The sequence below is a fragment of the Hydra vulgaris genome, chromosome 10, assembly GCF_038396675.1.
Source record: "Hydra vulgaris chromosome 10, alternate assembly HydraT2T_AEP".
Classification (NCBI taxonomy): Eukaryota; Metazoa; Cnidaria; class Hydrozoa; order Anthoathecata; family Hydridae; genus Hydra; species Hydra vulgaris.
Genome location: NC_088929.1, coordinates 23,112,753 through 23,135,000, shown reverse-complemented (window position 1 = coordinate 23,135,000; position 22,248 = coordinate 23,112,753). Strand labels below are relative to the sequence as shown.

The 22,248-nt window shown below is 29.4% G+C and overlaps 1 protein-coding gene across 1 annotated transcript in view; it reads right to left on the bottom strand.

The window, feature by feature from the left end:
* LOC100202247 (transducin beta-like protein 2) overlaps nt 1–22,248 on the bottom strand; it is a 109,653-nt gene that overhangs the window by 72,441 nt on the left and 14,964 nt on the right. Inside the window, exon 3 of the mRNA XM_065807545.1 lies at nt 5,891–5,953. Within this exon, the coding sequence (XP_065663617.1) occupies nt 5,891–5,953 (63 nt within the window). The remainder of the gene's footprint in view (nt 1–5,890; nt 5,954–22,248) is intronic.

Genomic DNA, 22,248 nt, shown 5'->3' with positions numbered 1-22,248 from the left:
ATAAGTACTTTGAACAATATTATTTCTCAATATACTTTTTTCTGTAAAGAGTGTGCATAAACAAGAAAAGCACTGTAAAATGTGTACATAAACTAGACAAGAACTGTAGAATGCATACATAAACTAGACAAGAACTGTAAAGTGTGTGCATAAAATAGAAAGCACCAGCCTGAAGATTGCATAAACAATTATTACTCAAACTCCTTTTTTTTCAAAGCTTTGGTATCATGTTTTATAGCAAAACCAAGAACAATAGACTTCAATAACACTTGATTAAATTTATCAATCAAGTTGACATAAAGCAGCTCATAATACAGAGTTTGCTTTTTCTAAAACATACCTCTTTAAAAAGCCGGTGCATAAGTTACAAAGGACATTGTCTAGTGAAAATGGCACAATTTCACAAAATCAAAACTAGTGTTATGTTCAGACTTTCCATTTCCAGGTAGCTTCAATTTTGATGTGCTTTTCAAAAATTTTACAACTTTAATTATCTTGGGTCAAATCATTTGGCATGTTTGGCAATATTACTATTTTCAATCCATCAGTGCTCAGAATTTAAGACGGTAGTCTGAAAAAGTACCAGTTTTAGATATTCACATTCAGTTCTGCAGAAACTGGGAATACCATCAAGTATTTTATATTATTGTGTGAGACAAAATAATATAAAATACTTGATACAAATATTTTATACATAAGGAGACTCATCAAATATTTTATAGATAAAAAAAGCAGTTTCTTAATGTTCGAGTCAGTAGCCTTTACCCCAGTTCAAAACCATGAAAGGTATGGAGACTACTTGTTCTAAAATTAGTTAATTAAAGCATCAAGTAAATATGTTTATCTGCTTTTCATTCACCAAATTAAGAAATGCTAAATTTACATTAGAACCATTAGAAGAAACTTGGAGGACTTTGCTATGATCCAAAAAACATAAACAATTATTATATTTAGAAAAAATGCCACCAGCTAATGTTTTACTCAGAACTCCAATAAGATGTTTTTACTTCATTCCCTTTCCATCCCAAAAGCAAACATGTAGATCTATTTGACCTTTTTTTAGAAATTTTGTTATAAGATTCATCAAATGTTGTGTAATAATTTATTCTATTTGTTGAGCATTGTTTCTTTAACAAAAAGAGCAACACAGTGACAAAATGTGACAAAAAAGGGCATCACAGTGACAAAATGTTACACAAAATGCATTTTGTTTTCCTACAAGTTAAATTTTGAGCTATTTGACTGTCTGAAAACATGAAACAGAACAGTTTACTTTTTGACTCTAAAGAATGGTACTAACATTTACAGTTTAAAACTTCTGGTGACTAAATTAACTAGGAGTTTTTAATGTCTTTTAAATGCTATCAGATGGAAATCTTATCACATGTTTCTTCCTTTTAGCATGCTGCTATATATTCTCTATTCCACTGGTTGCAATGCTAAAGGACTTAGATCAAACTTTACAAAATGCATTTGTTTCTTTTTCATATCATTGCAACATGCATTTGAATTCTTCTCCAATGAAATTTACTTTTATACTCATTATTTCTACTTTTCTCAATAAAACTTCTTTATTGTAGACATAACAGTAGACATAACAGAAAATAACGGAAAAAAAATTTATATAACTATGAAAATAATGTTAAAAATCATACACTGAAAGCTAAACTCTAATATTGTTAGGTAATATAAGTCAAGATTGTCAAAAATGTAAAACAATATTGTTTCATACTATCTTAAAAAGCTTCTGAACCTGAAAAAAAGAGCAATTAAAGAGTAGATTTGATCACATTTTGTTTATAGTTAACCCTTCTTTTGAATGGAGTTACTTTAGTTTAATTTTTAAAACTTAGATATTCAGTAACATTTTTTTGTTTTAATTTTTTTTAATTCAGTTTCACTCCCAACAAGGCTGCAGGCAACCACTATTAAGTTGGAAGTTACTAGAAAAAAATAGAGTTAAAGAGCAAGGAATTGGTTGACAGAAGACTTGAAAAGTTGAAGGTTGTAAGAATCAACATAAAGATGAAACATGAGGATGGGAGAAAGTGTTGAAGTTCAGGGAAAAAAACTAGACACAAAAGTTTTTAGAGCATGCAGGGACAGATATAGTAAAAGGATGAAACTTTGCTGAAAGACATGTCAAGCAAGAATTTTTGGTTTTGGTTGATGGAACTAAAGTTGATAGCTCCTAGAGTTGATAGCAGCAAACATGATAGTATTTGTAGAAAAAAGAAAGAAATGCAACTACAATGGCTCAAGCTTGGTAGACAGAGCAGATCTAATTATGTTTACAATTTGTTCGTGGACCTTGTCTAGAAGAGAAAGAGCATCATTAAAAGAACTAGCCCAAATGACAACAGTATTCCATACAGGGGAGAATAAGAGATTTATAAAGGTACAGAATGGAACCAGGAGTAAGATAATGGCAAGCACGATAAAGAGAAACAACCTTAGCAGATACTAACATGATTGCATATATGGTTTCCATGTGAGGTCAATAGTGAAAAATAATCAAACAAGATGTATAATAAAGAAAGACTTGTTGAGAGGGTAGCTACTCATTAATATAGGGATATCGAAAGTATTGCGATCGTTTTTTGGAGTAAATAAATGTGTTTTGTTAAAATTCACAAGCCACTGCTAGCTCAGATTCAAGATCAGCTGCCTGTTCTAAGCAATCGAAAAGCGAAGAGCTTTTGTCAAGACAGGAGTATAAAGTTGAGTCACCAGCAAAAAGAACTGCTTTAGATGTAAGCAATGCCGGGAGTATTGAAATACTAAGTATTTTAAATACTTTGTATTTGTATTTGTATTTTAAATACTTTTGTTGAAAGTATTTAGTATTTGTGCTTAAAATACTTTTGATTAGTATTTTGGATTTCTAACTAATTAAAAATACTTGTAATTCAAATACTGCTTAAAAGATTAACAACACAGCACACAAACAACTAAACTAATTGTCATGTCATAGTATCACTTTGCCACTATTTATTGTAAATTATTTCTTATTTTGTTTATCTACCTTGGTTCATTTAACTTGGTTTCATTAGGGTAATTATTAAATTATTTATTTAAATGACTGAAGAAAATAATGAAATTTTGCCAGCCATTGTATATGGTACCTTTTTTGTACCCAGATAAAATAAAAAAGTAATAAAATATCAGCATTATGGTTTTTATGTGTATGCAATCCAGGGGTGTACCGAATCCAAAATTTTGAATTCAGGCCGGAACAGGATTTACCGGAATTGTTAATAAAATTCCAGCCAGAATTCCGGCCAGAATGAGAACTATACTTAGGGATTATCCATAAAGTGCGTACTCTTGGATGAAAAGCGGGGGTCTGCAAATGGCGTATATGAGATACAGGCAACGGGTCAATAATAAAAGTAATGAAACAATAAATTGAAGAAATATATCATAAAATATTAGGTAGGTTAGAAGCGTAGGTACTTTTAGGGAGGTGAGGGGTACTTAAAAAAGCACATAGCAAAATGCATGTGGGGGGGGGGGGGAGATTTAAGAAGGGTCAAAATAAAAGCGTACATATTTTATGGACTACCTCTAATGTAATTTTTTACCTTCAAGATTGAAAGTGAAAGCCTGCACCTCAGTATAGTGGCTACATAATATATATTTATAACCGAATATATATATATATATATATATATATATATATATATATATATATATATATATATATATATATATATATATATATATATATAAATATATATATATATATATATATATATATATAAATGACCTAACACTCACAAAATCTGGCCGAAATTCCGGTATATCCCTAACATAATTCAAAGCCATTATCAGGCACGCTGGAGGCAAACATCAAACTTAGGCATTTGAAAGTAATTATAAAATTTAGTATTAGTTAAAACTAATTTATCTATTATAAACAATATGCAATTGATTATAAACAAACAAATATCTAATGTTGCATTATAGGCAAGACAGTACAAATAAATATAAATTGAAATATACAATACTTACTCAGTTACAGTAAAGTAAAAACTTTTAAAAAGATTTATGTATACCGTATAGAACTAGCAAAAGAATCGCTTTGGAGACTATAAGGTACATAAGGCAGATGTTTAGAGGAAGCATAAACTAGGCAAGGCTAATGTAGGCAGAACAGCTGATGAAGACCCTGCTAATAAGACATTCAAACAAATTACTTACCATGAAACCAGCTTTTTGTCGACTGCTTTCTGGGTTTAATCTTAACGCAAGTATCATGCAGAGGTATACACTCCTGGTTGTCTGACAGTACTAGATGACTAAATTTCGTGAAAGGTGAATAAAAATAATCTTTTGATGCAATAAAGTCACCCAAAAGGACAACTATTATTTTTATCCGCAGTTAAACGTTTTTTGTTTCTAAAATAATAGTGAAACTATATTTTCACATAAGTCACAATGCCAAAGTTTGTTTTCTGCATTTTTTATCATTAATTAGAACATAAGAAAATTGTATGAGCATTTAATCATATTTAATACTTTGTAAATAAAAACTAAAAAGTTCTATCGGTTAGACAAAAATTGCATTTGTTTAAAAATTTTATTTATGCATTCAGCAGTTTTATGCTAAGCGAAATTTGGAATATTTAAGTTATCTTTTAATATCATTTATGTGGCATTTATTCAAAAAATATAAGGTTGTAAAAAAAAGCATTTAACCTCAATTGTGAATCTTTTAAAGAAACAAATTATTTTATAAATTTTTTTTTTAATCAAGACTTTAATTTAAAGATAGTTTTAAAAATTTAAATTTAGTTTTAAGAAATATAAAATAGTAAAATGTTGAATGAAAAATTTAGCTTAAAAAGAATGTAAAATAGTTTTGCAATTTTTATTTAAAAAATTTTTGTCTTATCATCTGCTAATTCAGTACATAAAACATAATTCTCTCCACCATAGATTATCATAGGTTATAATATGCAAAGCAAATTAAAAAATTTTCTTTTACTTATAAAAAGGAAGAAGTGTTATTGTTTAAGAGAACTCTTTTTACAAAGGTAATTAAAATTTTTTGCTTCTTTTAATTCAATACCATGTAAAGTTCTTTTGATGCAATACATTTATGAACATAAATTACATTTACAAATATCTTATGGGTAAATGATAAAAATCTATCTATAAATTGTTTTATAATCTTTATTAAAAATACTACATTTAATACATATAAAATAAAATAAATAACACGTCAATAGTTTACAATATTACTTTTATTTACGCAAATTATTTCTAGTCTTCAACTAAAGTTTCTAGTCTACACTTATGCTCTTATAAGGAAAAATAACTAGAATATGTTAAATGTGAAAATTTTATAAAAAATAGCAATGAGCAACTCAAAACGTTGGCAGGCAACCAAAATTAACAAATTAGTAACTTTCAGACGCTTTTCTGGCGACCGACAAAAAGTTCGAGTGTACACCCCTGTCATGTGTTGCAAGACCTTTAACAAACATTTAAATTCAAAGCATTCTAGGATGCATGCAAAAAAAAGAAGCAAACTGAAAAAAGCATCATTTGTTTGCACGACTGCTGATATCTGGTCAGTCAATAAAAAAAGTTATCTTAGAATGACTGTGCACTATATTGAAATGCCTCTAGATGATTCTAGTTTAGTTTCATGAGCATCTGTATCCCTTGCTTGCCACCTTTTTTATGGTAGTCACACATATGACACAATTGTTGCAATGATTTCTAATATTTATCAATGTAGAAAAAATCTCAGCAACTGTCACTGACAATACGTCAAATTTAGGTAAAGTATTTAGAGAATTTTTTGTAAAGCCAACTACAAGTGCAGCAGCAACTAAAGTTTGTTTTTGAGACACATCAAACAAAATCGACTTAAAATTACCTTGAATCTGGACTCATTGAAACAGATGAAGCATGATCAAATTCAACATTCACTCTTGTGTATCTAGATGCAATTATATTATTTGTTTATAAACTGTACATACATACATACACACATACATACATACATACATACATACATACATACATACATACATACATACATACATACATACATACATACATACATACATACATACATACATAAATACATACATACATACATACATACATACATACATACATACATACATACATACATACATACATACATACATACATACATACATACATACATACATACATACATACATACATACATACATACATACATACATACATACATACATACACTACCGGCAATTAATTTGAGACCAGCGGTTAAAAACGGTATTTACATTTCAAAAATAAATATATCTGATCATCATATTTGCACTTCTTTATTTTTGGATCAAAAATAAATAGAGCACAATAAATAAGTGGATAGAATAGGATATGGGCATTTTTGCACCCAAAAATTTGCTTATGTACAAAAGTATACAAAAGTGTATGTGCTGAGTTCCTCCAGCATAAAAGGCAATACAAGTATTATTTTTAACTGTTACTTAATTTTGATTAATGACTTGTAATTGATGTTGAAAATATAATTTTTCTCATTGTTAGCTTCTTGTAGATACTTTATGTAGATCCAATATAGTATATAATGACTTGCAAATGAATATACAAATAATGTATTATTTGAACTGTTTATTTTTTTTCAGTTTCTATTTTGTCGTACTAAAATGGCTCCAGTTCGAGAATTAAGCTTTGAACAGAAAGTTCACATTGTTTTACTTGATGAAGAAAGTGTCTCAGAAAGAAAAATTGCCGAAAGAATGAAAATATCAAAGACTGGAGTTCACAATTCAATCAAGCGTTTCAAGGAAAATATTGTGACTTACCACAACCTGGACAGCCTAGAAAAATAGTTGAACATGGTGATTGTCGTATTACGAGATTATTTATTTCAAACAGAAAATTAACAGCTCCACAAATAATGAGAGAATACAATGAAACTGCTGAAAAACTTGTTTGTGTCCGCACAATAAAAAACCGTTTGATGAAAGCTGGACTTAGAGGTTGCTAAGGAAAGCAAACAAACCGTTGCTAAGGAAAGCAAACAAGGTGAAACGACTACAATGGGCTCGCAAACATGCCAACTGGACAATAAGTCAATAGTTAACAGTAATATGTAGCAATGAGTCCAAGTTTGAATTATTTGGCAACAAGAGAAGAATATTTGTACTCCGGCACCAGAATGAACGTTACATTCCGCAGTGCATTGTGCCTACTATTAAGCATGGAGGAGGTTCAATAATGGTATGGGGTTGTTTTGCAGGTCACAAAATAGGAGATTTGATCAGAGTTTGTGGAATTATAAAAAAAAGGAGCAATACAGAGAAATTTTGGAGAGTGGCGTCGAACCACCAGCTCATCGAGTGGTGGTTTGACGCCAGCCTATTTTTATGCAAGATAATAACCCAAAGCACAAATCTAAACTTTGCACAAATTATCTGAATCAACTAGTACAAGAAAAAACCCTTACTTTAATGGACTGGCCTGCGCAGTCACCAGACTTCAATCCCATTGAGCTTCTTAGGGATGAAATAGACTAGTATGTAAAGAATTTCCTAGTAAAATCTGAGGAACATTTATGGGAGTTACTGCAAAAGGCTGTAACCATGGAAACTTTAAACAAATTAATCTTTTCTATGCCAAGAATATGTGAAGCAGTAATGAAGAAATGCGGTGGTTATTTTGATGAATGCAAAGTTTGAAACTTGTGCAAAATAATAAAGACCTTATAGTTTAACTTTTTAATGTTTGTTAAGTTTTCTATATGTTTAGAAATATTTGTGAAGAAAACTAAATAAAGTATATTTCATGAACTAATTTGTAGTTTGAAAAAAACATAAACAAAAATATAATTGATAGATTTAATTGTCTTTTAATAAAATTATTGTTTTCTCATCACTGGTCTCAAATTAATTGCCGGTAGTGTACATACATAGATACATAATTTAACAAAAATGGCAGTGAAGAAGTTTATAAATTGGTATGTTTAATTAATTACAAATGGAAAAAAAATTTAAAGTATTCAATTTGTGGAGAAAGCAGAATTAGCATCATCTACATTATATACATGAAAATACAGAAAACATTTTGTTTTTATGCTCATTTAATATTTAGTATTGCTTCCTTAATTTTTAATTAGTTCAAACATGTGACTTGACATACTAGTCACTAATTTTGGAAAGTTTCTATAGAGATTTCATTCCAAGCTTCTCTGATACAAGTTTTCAGCTCCAATGTGGATTCATATTGCTTACCATTTTCATAAGCCTTTCTAGAAAGTATTCCACATAGATTTTCAATTGGGTTATGATCTGGACTGCATGCAAGCCATTCCACTACGTGAATATTTTTTTCGCCAAACCAAGCTTTTGTAAGCTTGAATTATGTATAACAGCATTGTCTTGTTAAAAAGTAAAATTTACACCCATCAACTCTTCACCGTATTCAAGCAAACTAATTTCTATTAATTCAATGTAGTCTTGTGAATTCATTTTTGTTGAAATCCATGCCAGTGGAAGTTTTCCAGCAACGGAAAATGCCCCCCAAACCATAACAGTTCTGCCACCAAAGTTACAACTCATCCGAGTTTCTTTTTCTTTTCGAAGATAGTGCCAGTAATATTGATAGCCATCAGGACCATCTAGATTGAACTTTTTTCATCACCAAAGAGAACTTGATACCACTCTTCCTGCAAAAAAAATGTGCTCTTTTGCAAAAGGTAATCTAGCTTCTTTATGATGAACAGTAAATTTTGGTCTTGGTTTACGCTTTTTCTAAACTGTGTTTGGATGTGTTTTGGATCTCCATGTAAGACTTGTCTCACACATTGAACAGTTACAGGTAATTGTAAATAAGCACAAATTTGAGATGCAGTCATGTGCTGAGCAGCAGCACGACGTACAATAACTTGTTTAGAGCGATTATAAATTTTACGTTTGCCACCATTTCCCTTATAAGCTCCATAATTAACGCCAATCTTGAAGTAATTATTAACAACTTTTGGAGATCTTTTAATTTTCTTCGCAACTTCCCAATTAGATAAGCCTGTATCTTTGTATGCTTTGATTACTGTGAAATCTTTATTAAACGCTTATCTTATATTTGGTATCAAAAACCAAATGTTAAAAACTTTATGAGCAATTATTTTACAGTCTTTGTTTAACTTACAAATAATAATAAAAAGCTAAGTCACAAATGCGTATCACCAGAGCACAATATACAAGTAAACTGAAAATAATTATTGATGAGGCTAATACTATTTGTATCAAGTAATATACATTTTATGATTTCATCAAATGTACAGCAAATTATTTATGCTATATTTTTAACTTAAGTTGTTGTTTGTAACAATAATTATATGTGTGTGAATACAAAAGATGCGCCGCACAAATTTGTTTACAGATTTACAAAATATTGGATCAGTACATGGTGAGCCTAACTCTATTTTTTCCACTGTATATTGTTAAAATTTTAAAAATCTACTGAAGCTAGTGATGACTGTATGCTGTAAAAATTTCAAAAATCTACTGAAGCTAGTGTTGACTGTATACTGTAAACAATACCAAAGTGACTTTGGAAATAATACGAAAGTAATAAAAAGCTCTTAGCAATCTGAATAACCAGACAGTAGTTTGTCAAGTAGGCACTGTATTTTCTGTCTGGTCATCTGGTATAGTATTGTTATCAAGTTTCCAACTTCAAATGGAGTGAGTAGAAAACTAAAGACACTCACTACTTGAGCTATAGACAAGCACTTCAAAGTTAAATATACCATAACCACAATTTAGTATTAGACAGGAAAATATTTACAACTCCTGTATTTTAAAACAACTAACAATATAATTTACTAATTTGAGCATTTGAGGCTGAAGCAGGGCAAGACAAAGTTGGTTTTTTGATCACCTTAGCCCAGAGCTGTAAAAAACCCACTTTATACTGTTTCAGAAAGTGGGTTTTTCATTTTTTTTTTTTAAAGTCATTAATATTATGATTGTCATGCAGTCATTATTATTATGATTGTCATGCAGTCATTAATGTTATGAATAACATGCAGTCATTAATATTATGAATGTCATGCAGTCATTAATATAATGATTGTCATGCAGTCATTAATAATATAATTGTCATGTAGTCATTAATATTATGAATGTCATGCAGTCATTAATATTATGAATGTCATGCAGTCATTAATATTATGAATGTCATGCAGTCATTAATATTACAATCACCATGCAGTCATTAATATTATGATTGTCATGCAGCCATGATTATTATGAATGTCATGCAGTCATTAATATTATGATTATCATGCAGTCAATAATATTATGATTGTCATGCAGTCATTAATATTATGAATGTCAATCAGTCATTAATATTATGAATGTCATGAAATCATTAATATTATGATTTTCATGAAGTCATTAATATTATTATTGTCATGCAGTCATTAATATTATGATTGTCATGCAGTCATTCATATTAAGATTGTCATGCAGTCATTAATATTACGATTGTCATGTAGTCATTAATATTATGAATATCATGCAGTCATTAATATTATGATTGTCATGCAGTCATTAATATTATAAATGTCATGCAGTCATTAATATTATGAATGTCATGCAGTCATTATCATTATGATTGTCATGCAGTCATTAATATTATGATTGTCATGCAGCCATTAATATTATGATTTTCATGCAGTCATTAATATTATGATTGTCATGCAGTTATTAATATTATAATTGTCATGCAGACATTAATGTTATGAATGTCAATCAGTCATTAATATTATGAATGTCATGCAATCATTAATATTATGATTTTCATGAAGTCATTAATATTAATATTGTCATGCAGTCATTAATATTATGATTGTCATGCAGTCATTCATATTAAGATTGTCATGCAGGCATTAATATTACGATTGTCATGCAGTCATTAATATTATAAATGTCATGCAGTCATTAATATTATGATTGTCATGCAGTCATTATTATTATGATTGTCATGCAGTCAATATAATTTTGAATATTATGCAGTCATTAATATTATGAATGTCATGCAGTCATTAATATTACGATTGTCATGCAGTCATTAATATTATGAATGTCATGCAGTCATTAATATTACGATTGTCATGCAGTCATTAATATTATGAATGTCATGCAGTCATTAATATTACAATTGTCATGCAGTTATTAATATTATGATTGTCATGAAGCTATGAATATTATGATTGTCATGCAGTCAATAATACTATGATTGTCATGCAGTCATTAATATTATAAATGTCAATCAGTCATTAATATTATGAATGTCATGCAATCATTAATATTATGATTTTCATGAAGTCATTAATATTATTATTGTCATGCAGTCATTAATATTATGATTGTCATGCAGTCATTCATATTATGATTGTCATGCAGTCATTAATATTACGATTGTCATGTAGTCATTAATATTATGAATATCATGCAGTTATTAATATTATGATTGTCATGCAGTCATTAATATTATGAATGTCATGCAGTCATTAATATTATGAATGTCATGCAGTCATTATCATTATGATTGTCATGCAGTCATTAATATTATGATTGTCATGCAGCCATTAATATTATGATTTTCATGCAGTCATTAATATTATGATTGTCATGCAGTTATTAATATTATGATTGTCATGCAGACATTATTATTATGAATGTCAATCAGTCATTAATATTATGAATGTCATGCAATCATAAATATTATGATTTTCATGAAGTCATTAATATTATTATTGTCATGCAGTCATTATTATTATGATTGTCATGCAGTCATTCATATTATGATTTTCATGCAGTCATTAATATTAGGATTGTCATGCAGTCATTAATATAAAGAATGTCATGCAGCATTAATATTACAATTGTCATGCAGTCATTAATATTACAATTGTCATGCAGTCATTAATATTACAATTGTCATGCAGTCATTAATATTATGATTGTCATGCAGCCATTAATATTATGATTGTCATGCAGTCATTAGTATTATGAATGTCATGCAGTCATTAATATTATGAATGTCATGCAGTCATTAATATTATGATTGTCATGCAGCCATTAATATTATGATTGTCATGCAGTCATTAGAATTATGAATGTCATGCAGTCATTAATATTATGAATGTCATGCAGTCATTAATATTATGATTGTCATGCAGTCATTATTATTATGATTGTCATGCAGTCATTAATATTATGAATATCATGCAGTCATTAATATTATGAATGTCATGCAGTCATTAATATTACAATTGTCATGCAGTCATTAATATTATGATTATCATGCAGCCATGAATATTATGAATAACATGCAGTCATTAATATTATGATTGTCATGCAGCCATTAATATTATGAATGTCATGCAGTCATTAATATTATGATTGTCATGCAGTCATTAATATTATGAATATCATGCAGTCATTAATATTATGAATGTCATGCAGTCATTAATATTACGATTGTCATGCAGTTATTAATATTATGATTGTCATGCAGTCATTAATATTATGAATGTCATGCAGTCATTAATATTACAAATGTCATGCAGTCATTAATATTACAATTGTCATGCAGTCATTCATATTAAAAATGTCATGCAGTCATTAATATTATGATTGTCATGCAGCCATTAATATTATGAATGTCATGCAGTCATTTATATTATGATTGTCATGCAGTCATTAATATTATAAATGTCATGCAGTCATTAATATTACAATTGTCATGCAGTCATTAATATTATGATTGTCATGCAGTCATTATTATTATGATTGTCATGCAGTTATTATTATTATGAATATCATGCAGTCATTAATATTATGAATGTCATGCAGTCATTAATATTACGATTGTCATGCAGTCATTAATATTATGATTGTCATGCAGCCATTAATATTATGAATGTCATGCAGTCATTAATATTATGAATGTCATGCAGTCATTAATATTGCGAATATCATGCAGTCATTAATATTATGAATGTCATGCAGTCATTAATATTACGATTGTCATGCAGTCATTAATATTATGATTGTCATGCAGCCATGAATATTATGAATGTCATGCAGTCATTAATATTATGATTGTCATGCAGTCTATAATAATATGATTGTCATGCAGTCATTAATATTATGAATGTCATGCAGTCATTAATATTGCGAATATCATGCAGTCATTAACATTATGTATGTCATGCAGTCATTAATATTACGATTGTCATGCAGTCATTAATATTATGATTGTCATGCAGCCATGAATATTATGAATGTCATGCAGTCATTAATATTATGATTGTCATGCAGTCTATAATATTATGATTGTCATGCAGTCATTAATATTATGAATGTCATGCAGTCATTAATATTATGATTGTCATGCAGTCATTAATATTGCGAATATCATGAAGTCATTAATATTATGAATGTCATGCAGTCATTAATATTACAATTGTCATGCAGTCATTAATATTATGATTATCATGAAGCCATGAATATTATGAATGTCATGCAGTCATTAATATTATGATTGTCATGCAGCCATCAATATTATGAATGTCATGCAGTCATTAATATTACGATTGTCATGCAGTTATTTATATTATGATTGTCATGCAGTCATTAATATTATGAATGTCATGCAGTCATTAATATTACAAATGTCATGCAGTCATTAATATTACAATTGCCATGCAGTCATTCATATTAAAAATGTCACGCAGTCATTAATATTATGATTGTCATGCAGCCATTAATATTATGAATATCATGCAGTCATTAATATTATGATTGTCATGCAGTCATTAATATTATGATTGTCATGCAGTCATTATTATTATGATTGTCATGCAGTCATTAATATTATGATTGTCATGCAGTCATTAGTATTATGATTGTCATGCAGTCATTAATATTATGATTGTCATGCAGTCATTATCATTATGATTGTCATGCAGCCATTAATATTATGATTGTCATGCAGTCATTAATATTATGATTGTCGTGCAGTCATTAATATTATGATTATCATGAAGCCATGAATATTATGAATGTCATGCAGTCATTAATATTATGATTGTCATGCAGTCATTAGTATTATGATTGTCATGCAGTCATTAATATTATGATTGTCATGCAGTCATTATCATTATGATTGTCATGCAGTCATTAATATTATGATTGTCATGCAGTCATTATCATTATGATTGTCATGCAGCCATTAATATTATGATGGTCATGCAGTCATTAATATTATGATTGTCGTGCAGTCATTAATATTATGATTATCATGAAGCCATGAATATTATGAATGTCATGCAGTCATTAATAATATGATTGTCATGCAGTCATTAATATCATTATTGTCATGCAGTCATTAATATTTTATTTTTTCATTTTGATAATGATATCTAGCATTTAATAATAAAACCCAAAAAACCCTTAAAAACCAAAAAAACCCAAAAACTCACTTTATGAAATAATAAAAGTACGTTTTAAATTGTGAATTTAAATTATGAAAAAATTATGAATCTCTGAAAAAGTTTATAGCAGTAAACAACTCTTTAAAAAAAATGATTTTACTCTAATATTTTGTAACTTTTAGCATCTAAGTTGCTAAAGCCATTTTTGCCTCCACAATAGTACCTACTTGGAATAGCAGGACAGGCTTATTATTCTTATTTCTATTTTTTAAAGTTTTAGACCATAACTTTTTTTCAGACCATCTGCAGCATATTAGTAGGGGGAGGGGGGCGGCAGGTTTAAAATTCTATATTTTTTGTTTACTTCTATTTAAAGATTTAAAATGAATAATTGTTGCATTATAAAAAAAAATGTAATAAAACTTTTTTGTTAAAGCATAAAATTTATATATACTTATAAATAGCTTTTGTTTTACTTTGCTAGAGAATACTTTGCTTCTATTATTGTTAACTAAATTTAGATATCAATTCAAATGAAAAAAATTGTAACAAGATGTAATAATAAAATAGTTTTAAATCAAAATAAACAAACTCCTTTAGAAAGTCTCCCTGTAATTGATAAATTTCATCATACAAAGTTGCCTTTACTCAGAGATGTTCTTTCACTTGTCTTTATCGAAGTCAACAATAAATTATCTTTTGAAAGTGCTTGTCGAAGAGTTGCAAAGTTAGTAGAAATTCATTGGACAGAGCGTAATATCTGCACAATATCATAACAGGCCATTTTAAAACGTTTGAAAAGTGAAATCAATGAATATTGCTACTTAAAAGGTGTTGACAAAAACAAGCAAGGTAATAGTTTTTTAAGTAGATGTATTTCTATGAACGAATGTTTTTAGGTTTTGACAGAGCTATTGAAAAAGTTCTAAACCAAATTGAAAATAAAATGAATATGGATAACTTTTCAAAGGCTTTCTGTTAGATATATCTATAACAGAAGTACGGAAATGTTATCCTTAACCTTTCTATCATGGGCACTAAACTTGTTTGGTCCGAGTTTTATTCAAAAACCATTGAATTATTATAAAGAATATAAAACTTTTATGCAGCGTAAAAACAAAGATATTTTTCTTTTTGAATTTAAAGATGTTCGATTTGAATGTCTTTCGAAATGTTCTTCTACAGTTTGCATTCACTGGGATGACTTTATTGAGTTTTTAGACCAACATGAATATATCACAAATAAACTTGCTTGTTTAGTCCAAGATTCTATGAATTTTGATTACATTATAGTTACTTTAGTCATAGTAGCAGCTTTTGGAATGCAAGTCATTTCACCACTTTTCTGTAAAACTAAAGTTAAAGCCACGCATTCTAAACTGCAAATATTCATTAGCAAGATGTATGCAAGCTTATCTAATGATGTCATAACTACAAGGCGGCCCATTTAATAGCGGATCAGATGTCAGTGAATATATGGAAAAAGAGCAAGATCTGATAAAATGCCAAAAATAATTGAAGAATGGAGTAATTTATTTTAGAGATACAAGTAGGTCATTGCCGCGGAAATCAACTCAATTAAAAATCATGATTTTTGATAAAAATACAAAAAATTTAGAGAATATGCTACTAATTTGTAGGTTCTACATGGAAAGTCATCACAGCAATCCACAATCACTTACGATGACTTCCACAAAGTTATTTCGCACCTTCAATAGAGGTCGAAACAAATTATTATTAATATTAGACTATCTTGATGATGTACAATGTCTAACTTTTTGTGTTATTTATAACTAGACATAGTGATTACATATTTTTTTAATAAAATTAAAAAAAAAATTTACTATTTGTTTTACATCACTTATATTTAAAAATAATAATGATTTCATTTAATTTAACAGTAAATTGTTTTGTCAAATAATCACTTTTGTTAAATTTGTAGTAGAAGGCTAAATATTGATAATGAAGTAAAAACATTGTGATATTCAAAATCGCATAAAAAATTAATTAAGAAAAAGTGGTTAAACAACAAAAAATCTAAAAAAAGTTAATTTTGGATTCCCCTAATATTAGGACTAATTACCCAAGCTCAATAATAACATAATTATCTTGACATAAGCACAACAAAAATATTTTTAGAAATTTTAGCCTTTTTAAAAATTCTCTCACATTTGTTTGTTATAGTGTATAAACAAAAATAAATAGATAAAAATTAAGGAGATGCTGCCACAATGCAATTTTTAGGAGAAAGTAAAACTGTAAACTTGATATATGTTTTAACATTACATAGAATGATGTTTACATATGTGAGATATTCGCATATACTTTGGTTCACATACTCAATACAAAAAAAATACTGCAACTTTTTCTCGCTTATAACTTGGTTGCAATTGCTGCTAAGAGTTCTGTGTCAAACTTGCATGAAAGGGCACTACTACTATCAAGTTCAGCATTAATATATAGATATTATTTTACATAAATGTAAAAAAAATATTAAAATAACACTTTATAGATTTAGCTGGCGCAAGACTTATACCAGGATCTCTACCTTCACATAACTTACCAATAAAGAGTGTTCAACATCTAGGTAAAAGTCTCTTTTTTATTCAAAAGTAGTTGTTTTATTGTCCAATTATTAGTTAGCAACGGCAAAACTTCCAACATTAAGTATTGAGATTTTTGTTTTTTTCCAACATCTTCACTTCCAACAAGGCTGCAAGAAACCTTTATTAGGGTTGGAATTTACTGGAAGAGGAAAGATAAAGTTTATAGTGCAACATAACGATTAACAGATAACATAAAAGTGTGCAAATTATATGAATCAGGAAAACAAGATAAAGGAAGCAAATTCCAAAGAACACTAGAAAAAACTAGACAAACAAGAACTTTTGGAGCACTTAGAACAGTCACAGTAAAAGGATGAGACTTAATTAAATAATGAGTAACACGAGAATGAATTTTAGTAGATGGCACCAAAGATGCTAACTCTTTAGAGCAGTGCCCATTATAGCATTTATACAAAAAGAGAAAGAGAAGCAACATTATGACGATGTGATAATGGCTGGAAGTTGGGTGAAAGAGCAGGTCCAACTATGTTAACAATGCATTTTTGTACCTTGTCAAAAAGAGAAAGAGCACCATTGAAAGATTTACCCGAGATATGGCAACAGTATTCCAAACAAGGACAAATTTAAGAATTCTAGAGATAAAAAATAGAACCCTGAGTACGAAAGTGGCGAGCATAATAGAGATACAACCTTAGCAGATGCTAATTTTGCAATTGATATGATATATGATTTCAAAGAAAGATCAGAAGTAAGAGTTAATCCTAGAAGATAAATGATTTATCTGGTACATTATCGTTCATAAATATAGGAAGATCAAGATTATTGGGATAGCGATTAACTGAAAAATTGAGTTCTATCAGAGTTAAAGTTCACCAGCCACTAAGAGCCCCATGCTGAAGCAGAAGTGAGATCCTATTCATGCTAAAATGCCCCCTCCAAGCAATCAGAAAGTGTTGGCTTCTTATCAAGACTAGATTAAATGGTAGTATCATCAGCGAACAATCCCACCTAAAATGTGAATTTCTGGAAGATCATTTATGAAAATTAAAAAGAGTATAGGGTCAAGGATAGAACTTTGAGGAACCCTTAAAGTTACAGGATATGAAGAAGAGTGCTGTCCATCAAGAAAAACTTCTATAATACGATTGGTAAGGAATGATTCAATAATCTTAAAAATGTTACCTGATACACCATAAGAAAACAGCTTATGAAGTAGATCAGCATGCCAAACTTTATCAAAAGCTTTAGAAATGTTGAGAGCAACAGCCTTAACCTCCCCACATCTATCTAATACACAATATAACCTATTGGTTATTACTGTTTACAAATCAGCTGTAGAATGAGAAGATCAAAATCCATATTGATGGTCAGAAAGTAAGTTATTAGATTCAAGATGAGAAATTAAGTGTTTGTTAATTAAAGATTCAAAAACCTTGCTTATTATAAGAAGAAGACTAATGAGACGGTACTTAGATGAATCAAATCACTCTCCAGAATTTTTGAAGATAGGGATAACAGATGCTGCTTTCCAGCAGGCTGGAAAACAAGACTCTGATAAGCACTTGTTGAATAGTTTTAAGAGGATAGACAACAGCTCCGGAGAACACTTCTGCAAGACTAAAACAGGTATGTTGCCTGGACCACAATCTGTAGAAGAGTCTAAGCAGGAAATCACTTTAGATAGAGGAGCTGGAGTGATACGATTATCAAGCAATGGATCAACCTGTTTGTCGGCTATATAAGGTAGAACGAAACTAGTTGAATCAAGAGATGATATTGATGAAAAGTTCTTACTAAACAATTCAGCTTTGTCTTTGACAAATCTGAACTGTTTATTAAGGTGAGGTGACATAATCTGAACCATACAAGAGAGGTGGAATAACAGATTTGCCCTTATTATAATAAGGGCAAATTTTTGAGAATCTTTAATAGTGTCTATAGATGCTGTTAAAGATTCTCTAAAATTGAGCCTAATTTTTAAGATGAAATACGAGATTTTGTTACCTGAGAATGGCGGGTTTGTCTTAGACAAAATCTTTTACAATTGTTTTTAGCAATAAAAAAACAGATGTTTGTTTTCTGATAGATAATGAAGTAATAGTTTCGATTGGAAAAAGCAGCACAATAAGGAAAACCATGGAGAAGAGTAAGGCTTAACTTGGAATCGTCGAGAGAGATTAAAAGATTCAATGCCAGCCTGAATCTAAGAAGTTATGTAAAAAGCACATTTATCACCAGGACAAGACAAAAGATTTCTACCCAAGGACCATCACGAAAAAACTCATAGAAGGAGTCTCGGTCAGCATCAAGGTAGTTGTAAGAGGTATGATGATAGGGGGATTCAGATAATGAAGAAAAATGAGATAATAGTTTTAGAGAGATGCACCTAAGGGTGAAGGTGGAGAAACTGAGCTATTTAATTGCCATTGCCTCATTACTCTTAATAAACAAGATTGTAGTGATACAGACAAAGTTCAAAACGATGACCATTCTTTTTATAAATTGTTTTCAGAATTTGTAGATTTGTCTGTACCCTTAAGTTGGAATCATGGGAACTTGTCATATCAAAAAATTTAGTCAAAGTTTTTAAAGTAGACAGCATTTACCTACAACCAATATGAAGTATATATTTTGACTAGTGTTATATTTACAATACAATCTTTTGCTTGGAATTTACCTGATAAGCATGAGAAATATTCTAATTATAACAAACAAGTAAAAAACATTACTTTATTGAGTATTATTACTCGTTTATCAACTTACTCATTATGTCAGGGTGTTTCCTCTGGTTGAAACTTTTTTAAATTGTTTTAAAAAACATATTCTTACAAAGTTTTACAACCCAAGTGTTTCTTCAATCACTACATTTGAGAGTGAATTTAACACTGGGACTCTTTCCATGATTTACCATGATGTCCTTTCTCTTTTAGGCAGGGTGCAAAAACGCATTGCTAACATAGTTGAACCTGCTCTTGCAGCTAACCTCCAACCATTATAACATCATCATGTTGCTTTTCTTTCTCTTTTCTACAAATACAATAATGGGCACTGCTCTAAAGAGCTAGTGTCTCTAGTGCAATCTCCTAGAATTCATACTCATGTTACTCGTCATTCAATTAAGTCTCATCCTGTTTCTGTGACTGTTCCTAAGTGCTCCAAAAACTCTTATTTGTCTAGTTTTTTTTCTTGGAATATCAATTCTTTGGAATTTGCTTTCCTTATTATTATAATTTCCAATCTTTTAAGTCGCCTGTCAATCATTATCTTGCTCTATAAACTTCATCTTTTTTCTTCCAGTAACTTCAACTGTAATTGTGGTTGCTTGCAGCCTTGTTGGAAGCGAAGAAGTTAAGAAAAAAAAAAATTTCTTCAATCGACTTTTATCTGACTATCGACTTCTATTGACTTCTATCTGACTATAGGCTTCTATCTGACTTCTATCGATTTTTATCTGACAATAGTTTTAACTGGCTTAAAATAGAATTTTTGCCATATTTAAAAAAGTGGTTTCATTAATAACCGTCAAGGTAAGTTTACTCTAAATGATAGAAGTAAAATATTTATATTGTGGCTAACCTATAAACCTATATAAGGAATTAAAATTACTGTTACTTCTGCTATTGAGTTGAGTAAAATTTTTACTTTCTAATGGTGTGTCTTATGTATTAACAGAAAGATTTTGTCAAGATCTACTTGAAAATTATTTTGAACATCAACGCCGAATTGGTTCTTGCAAAGAATGAAAATACCATTTGAAATCAAAAAGTCTTCTGACCTATAAAAGATGTTAATTCTCAGGAAGATGTTCACTTTGAGATTAATGAAGAAGTATCATGCAGAAAGCAAATAAAAACTTCTCTATAATACACCTATTTAAAACCGTTATTTTTATAGCTACAAAATTGTAAAAACACATTAATGTCATGGCAACAAATTATAGGAACAGATACTTTGTGACTCAATAATGATTGATTTGATAAACAAAACATGGATACATTTGATATTATACTAGCTTGTAATTATATAAAATTTCTTTTTTCTTTTTTTTTTTGCTTGAATAGATTGACAATATAAGCAGGGTCAGCACTAGTGTATTAGACAATTTGAGGCTAAAATTTCATAATTATTATTTAAAATTAAAAAATTTTAATAGATAATAGCCCCAGTTTTATTTGGATAGTTGCTTAAAATCTTTAGTTAAAACAAAGCATTTATGTAAAAAAAGGTCCCTTGTTAGGCATTGTTTTAAAAGAAAACATTGAATTTTCTTGGCTGCTTTCATAAAATATAGACTACTGAAAAAACTCTTTTAATCTATATTAGGGGCAGATCCAGCTTTTTTTGGTCTTTGAGATGGCTTACTTTCAGACATAAAGCAAACTCCAAACATTTATATGTTTATACTTATGTCAAATAAGGATGCTTTGCAAAAAATAGCAATGATTGCAGCTTGGAAACAAAAAACCTCCAAAATTTTCTTCCTTCTTGTCCCAAACGCAATGACAACAAGTTGATAGTTTCGCAGTATAATCTTTAAATGTTCAAAAATTATGACCATATAAAATTTGTAACTCCCTTAAATTGAGGGAGGTTCAAACTTTAAAAGGTTTTAATTTCTAAACGCTAAAATATTTTACTAAGAAATTTAAAGCTTATCAATGAATATAAATATAGTTAAGAATAGTACAAAAATTATTTTACCAACTTGTTGCTCTGCGATAGATAAAATTGTAATGCAAATAATGCATTACAATTTTATCTATTGTTAAATAATTAGTAAAAGTTAGCTAAGAACGCAGGAAAAAGAACTGATCATTGTTTCGTGTGAGGTAGAGGTCACTGACACCATCACAAAGAATATGTAGGTATTTTTGAATAAAGGATTGTTGATAGGTAGTAGTGATTGCAGTATTTAGAGAGAATGGGAATCTGTTGGGATTTCTGCTATTGGTAATTCTTCAATGTCAAAACAAATATTGAGACAGCTCAAGTTGGTTGCATCAACTCCGATGATGTGTAAGACATTTTTGTGGAAATGTATCTCTTTTTTTGTTCCAAGACTGCAAGAGGTAAGAACTGGGGCACTATATATCATGTGGCTAATAGCTTAAGATCTGTAGACTTGTAGAAGGTTGGGCTGAGTGTGCCCGATTTGCTTAAGGCGCTTGAGTAGAAATGGCACTGATTTTATAGTGTTGTGCACTTTTA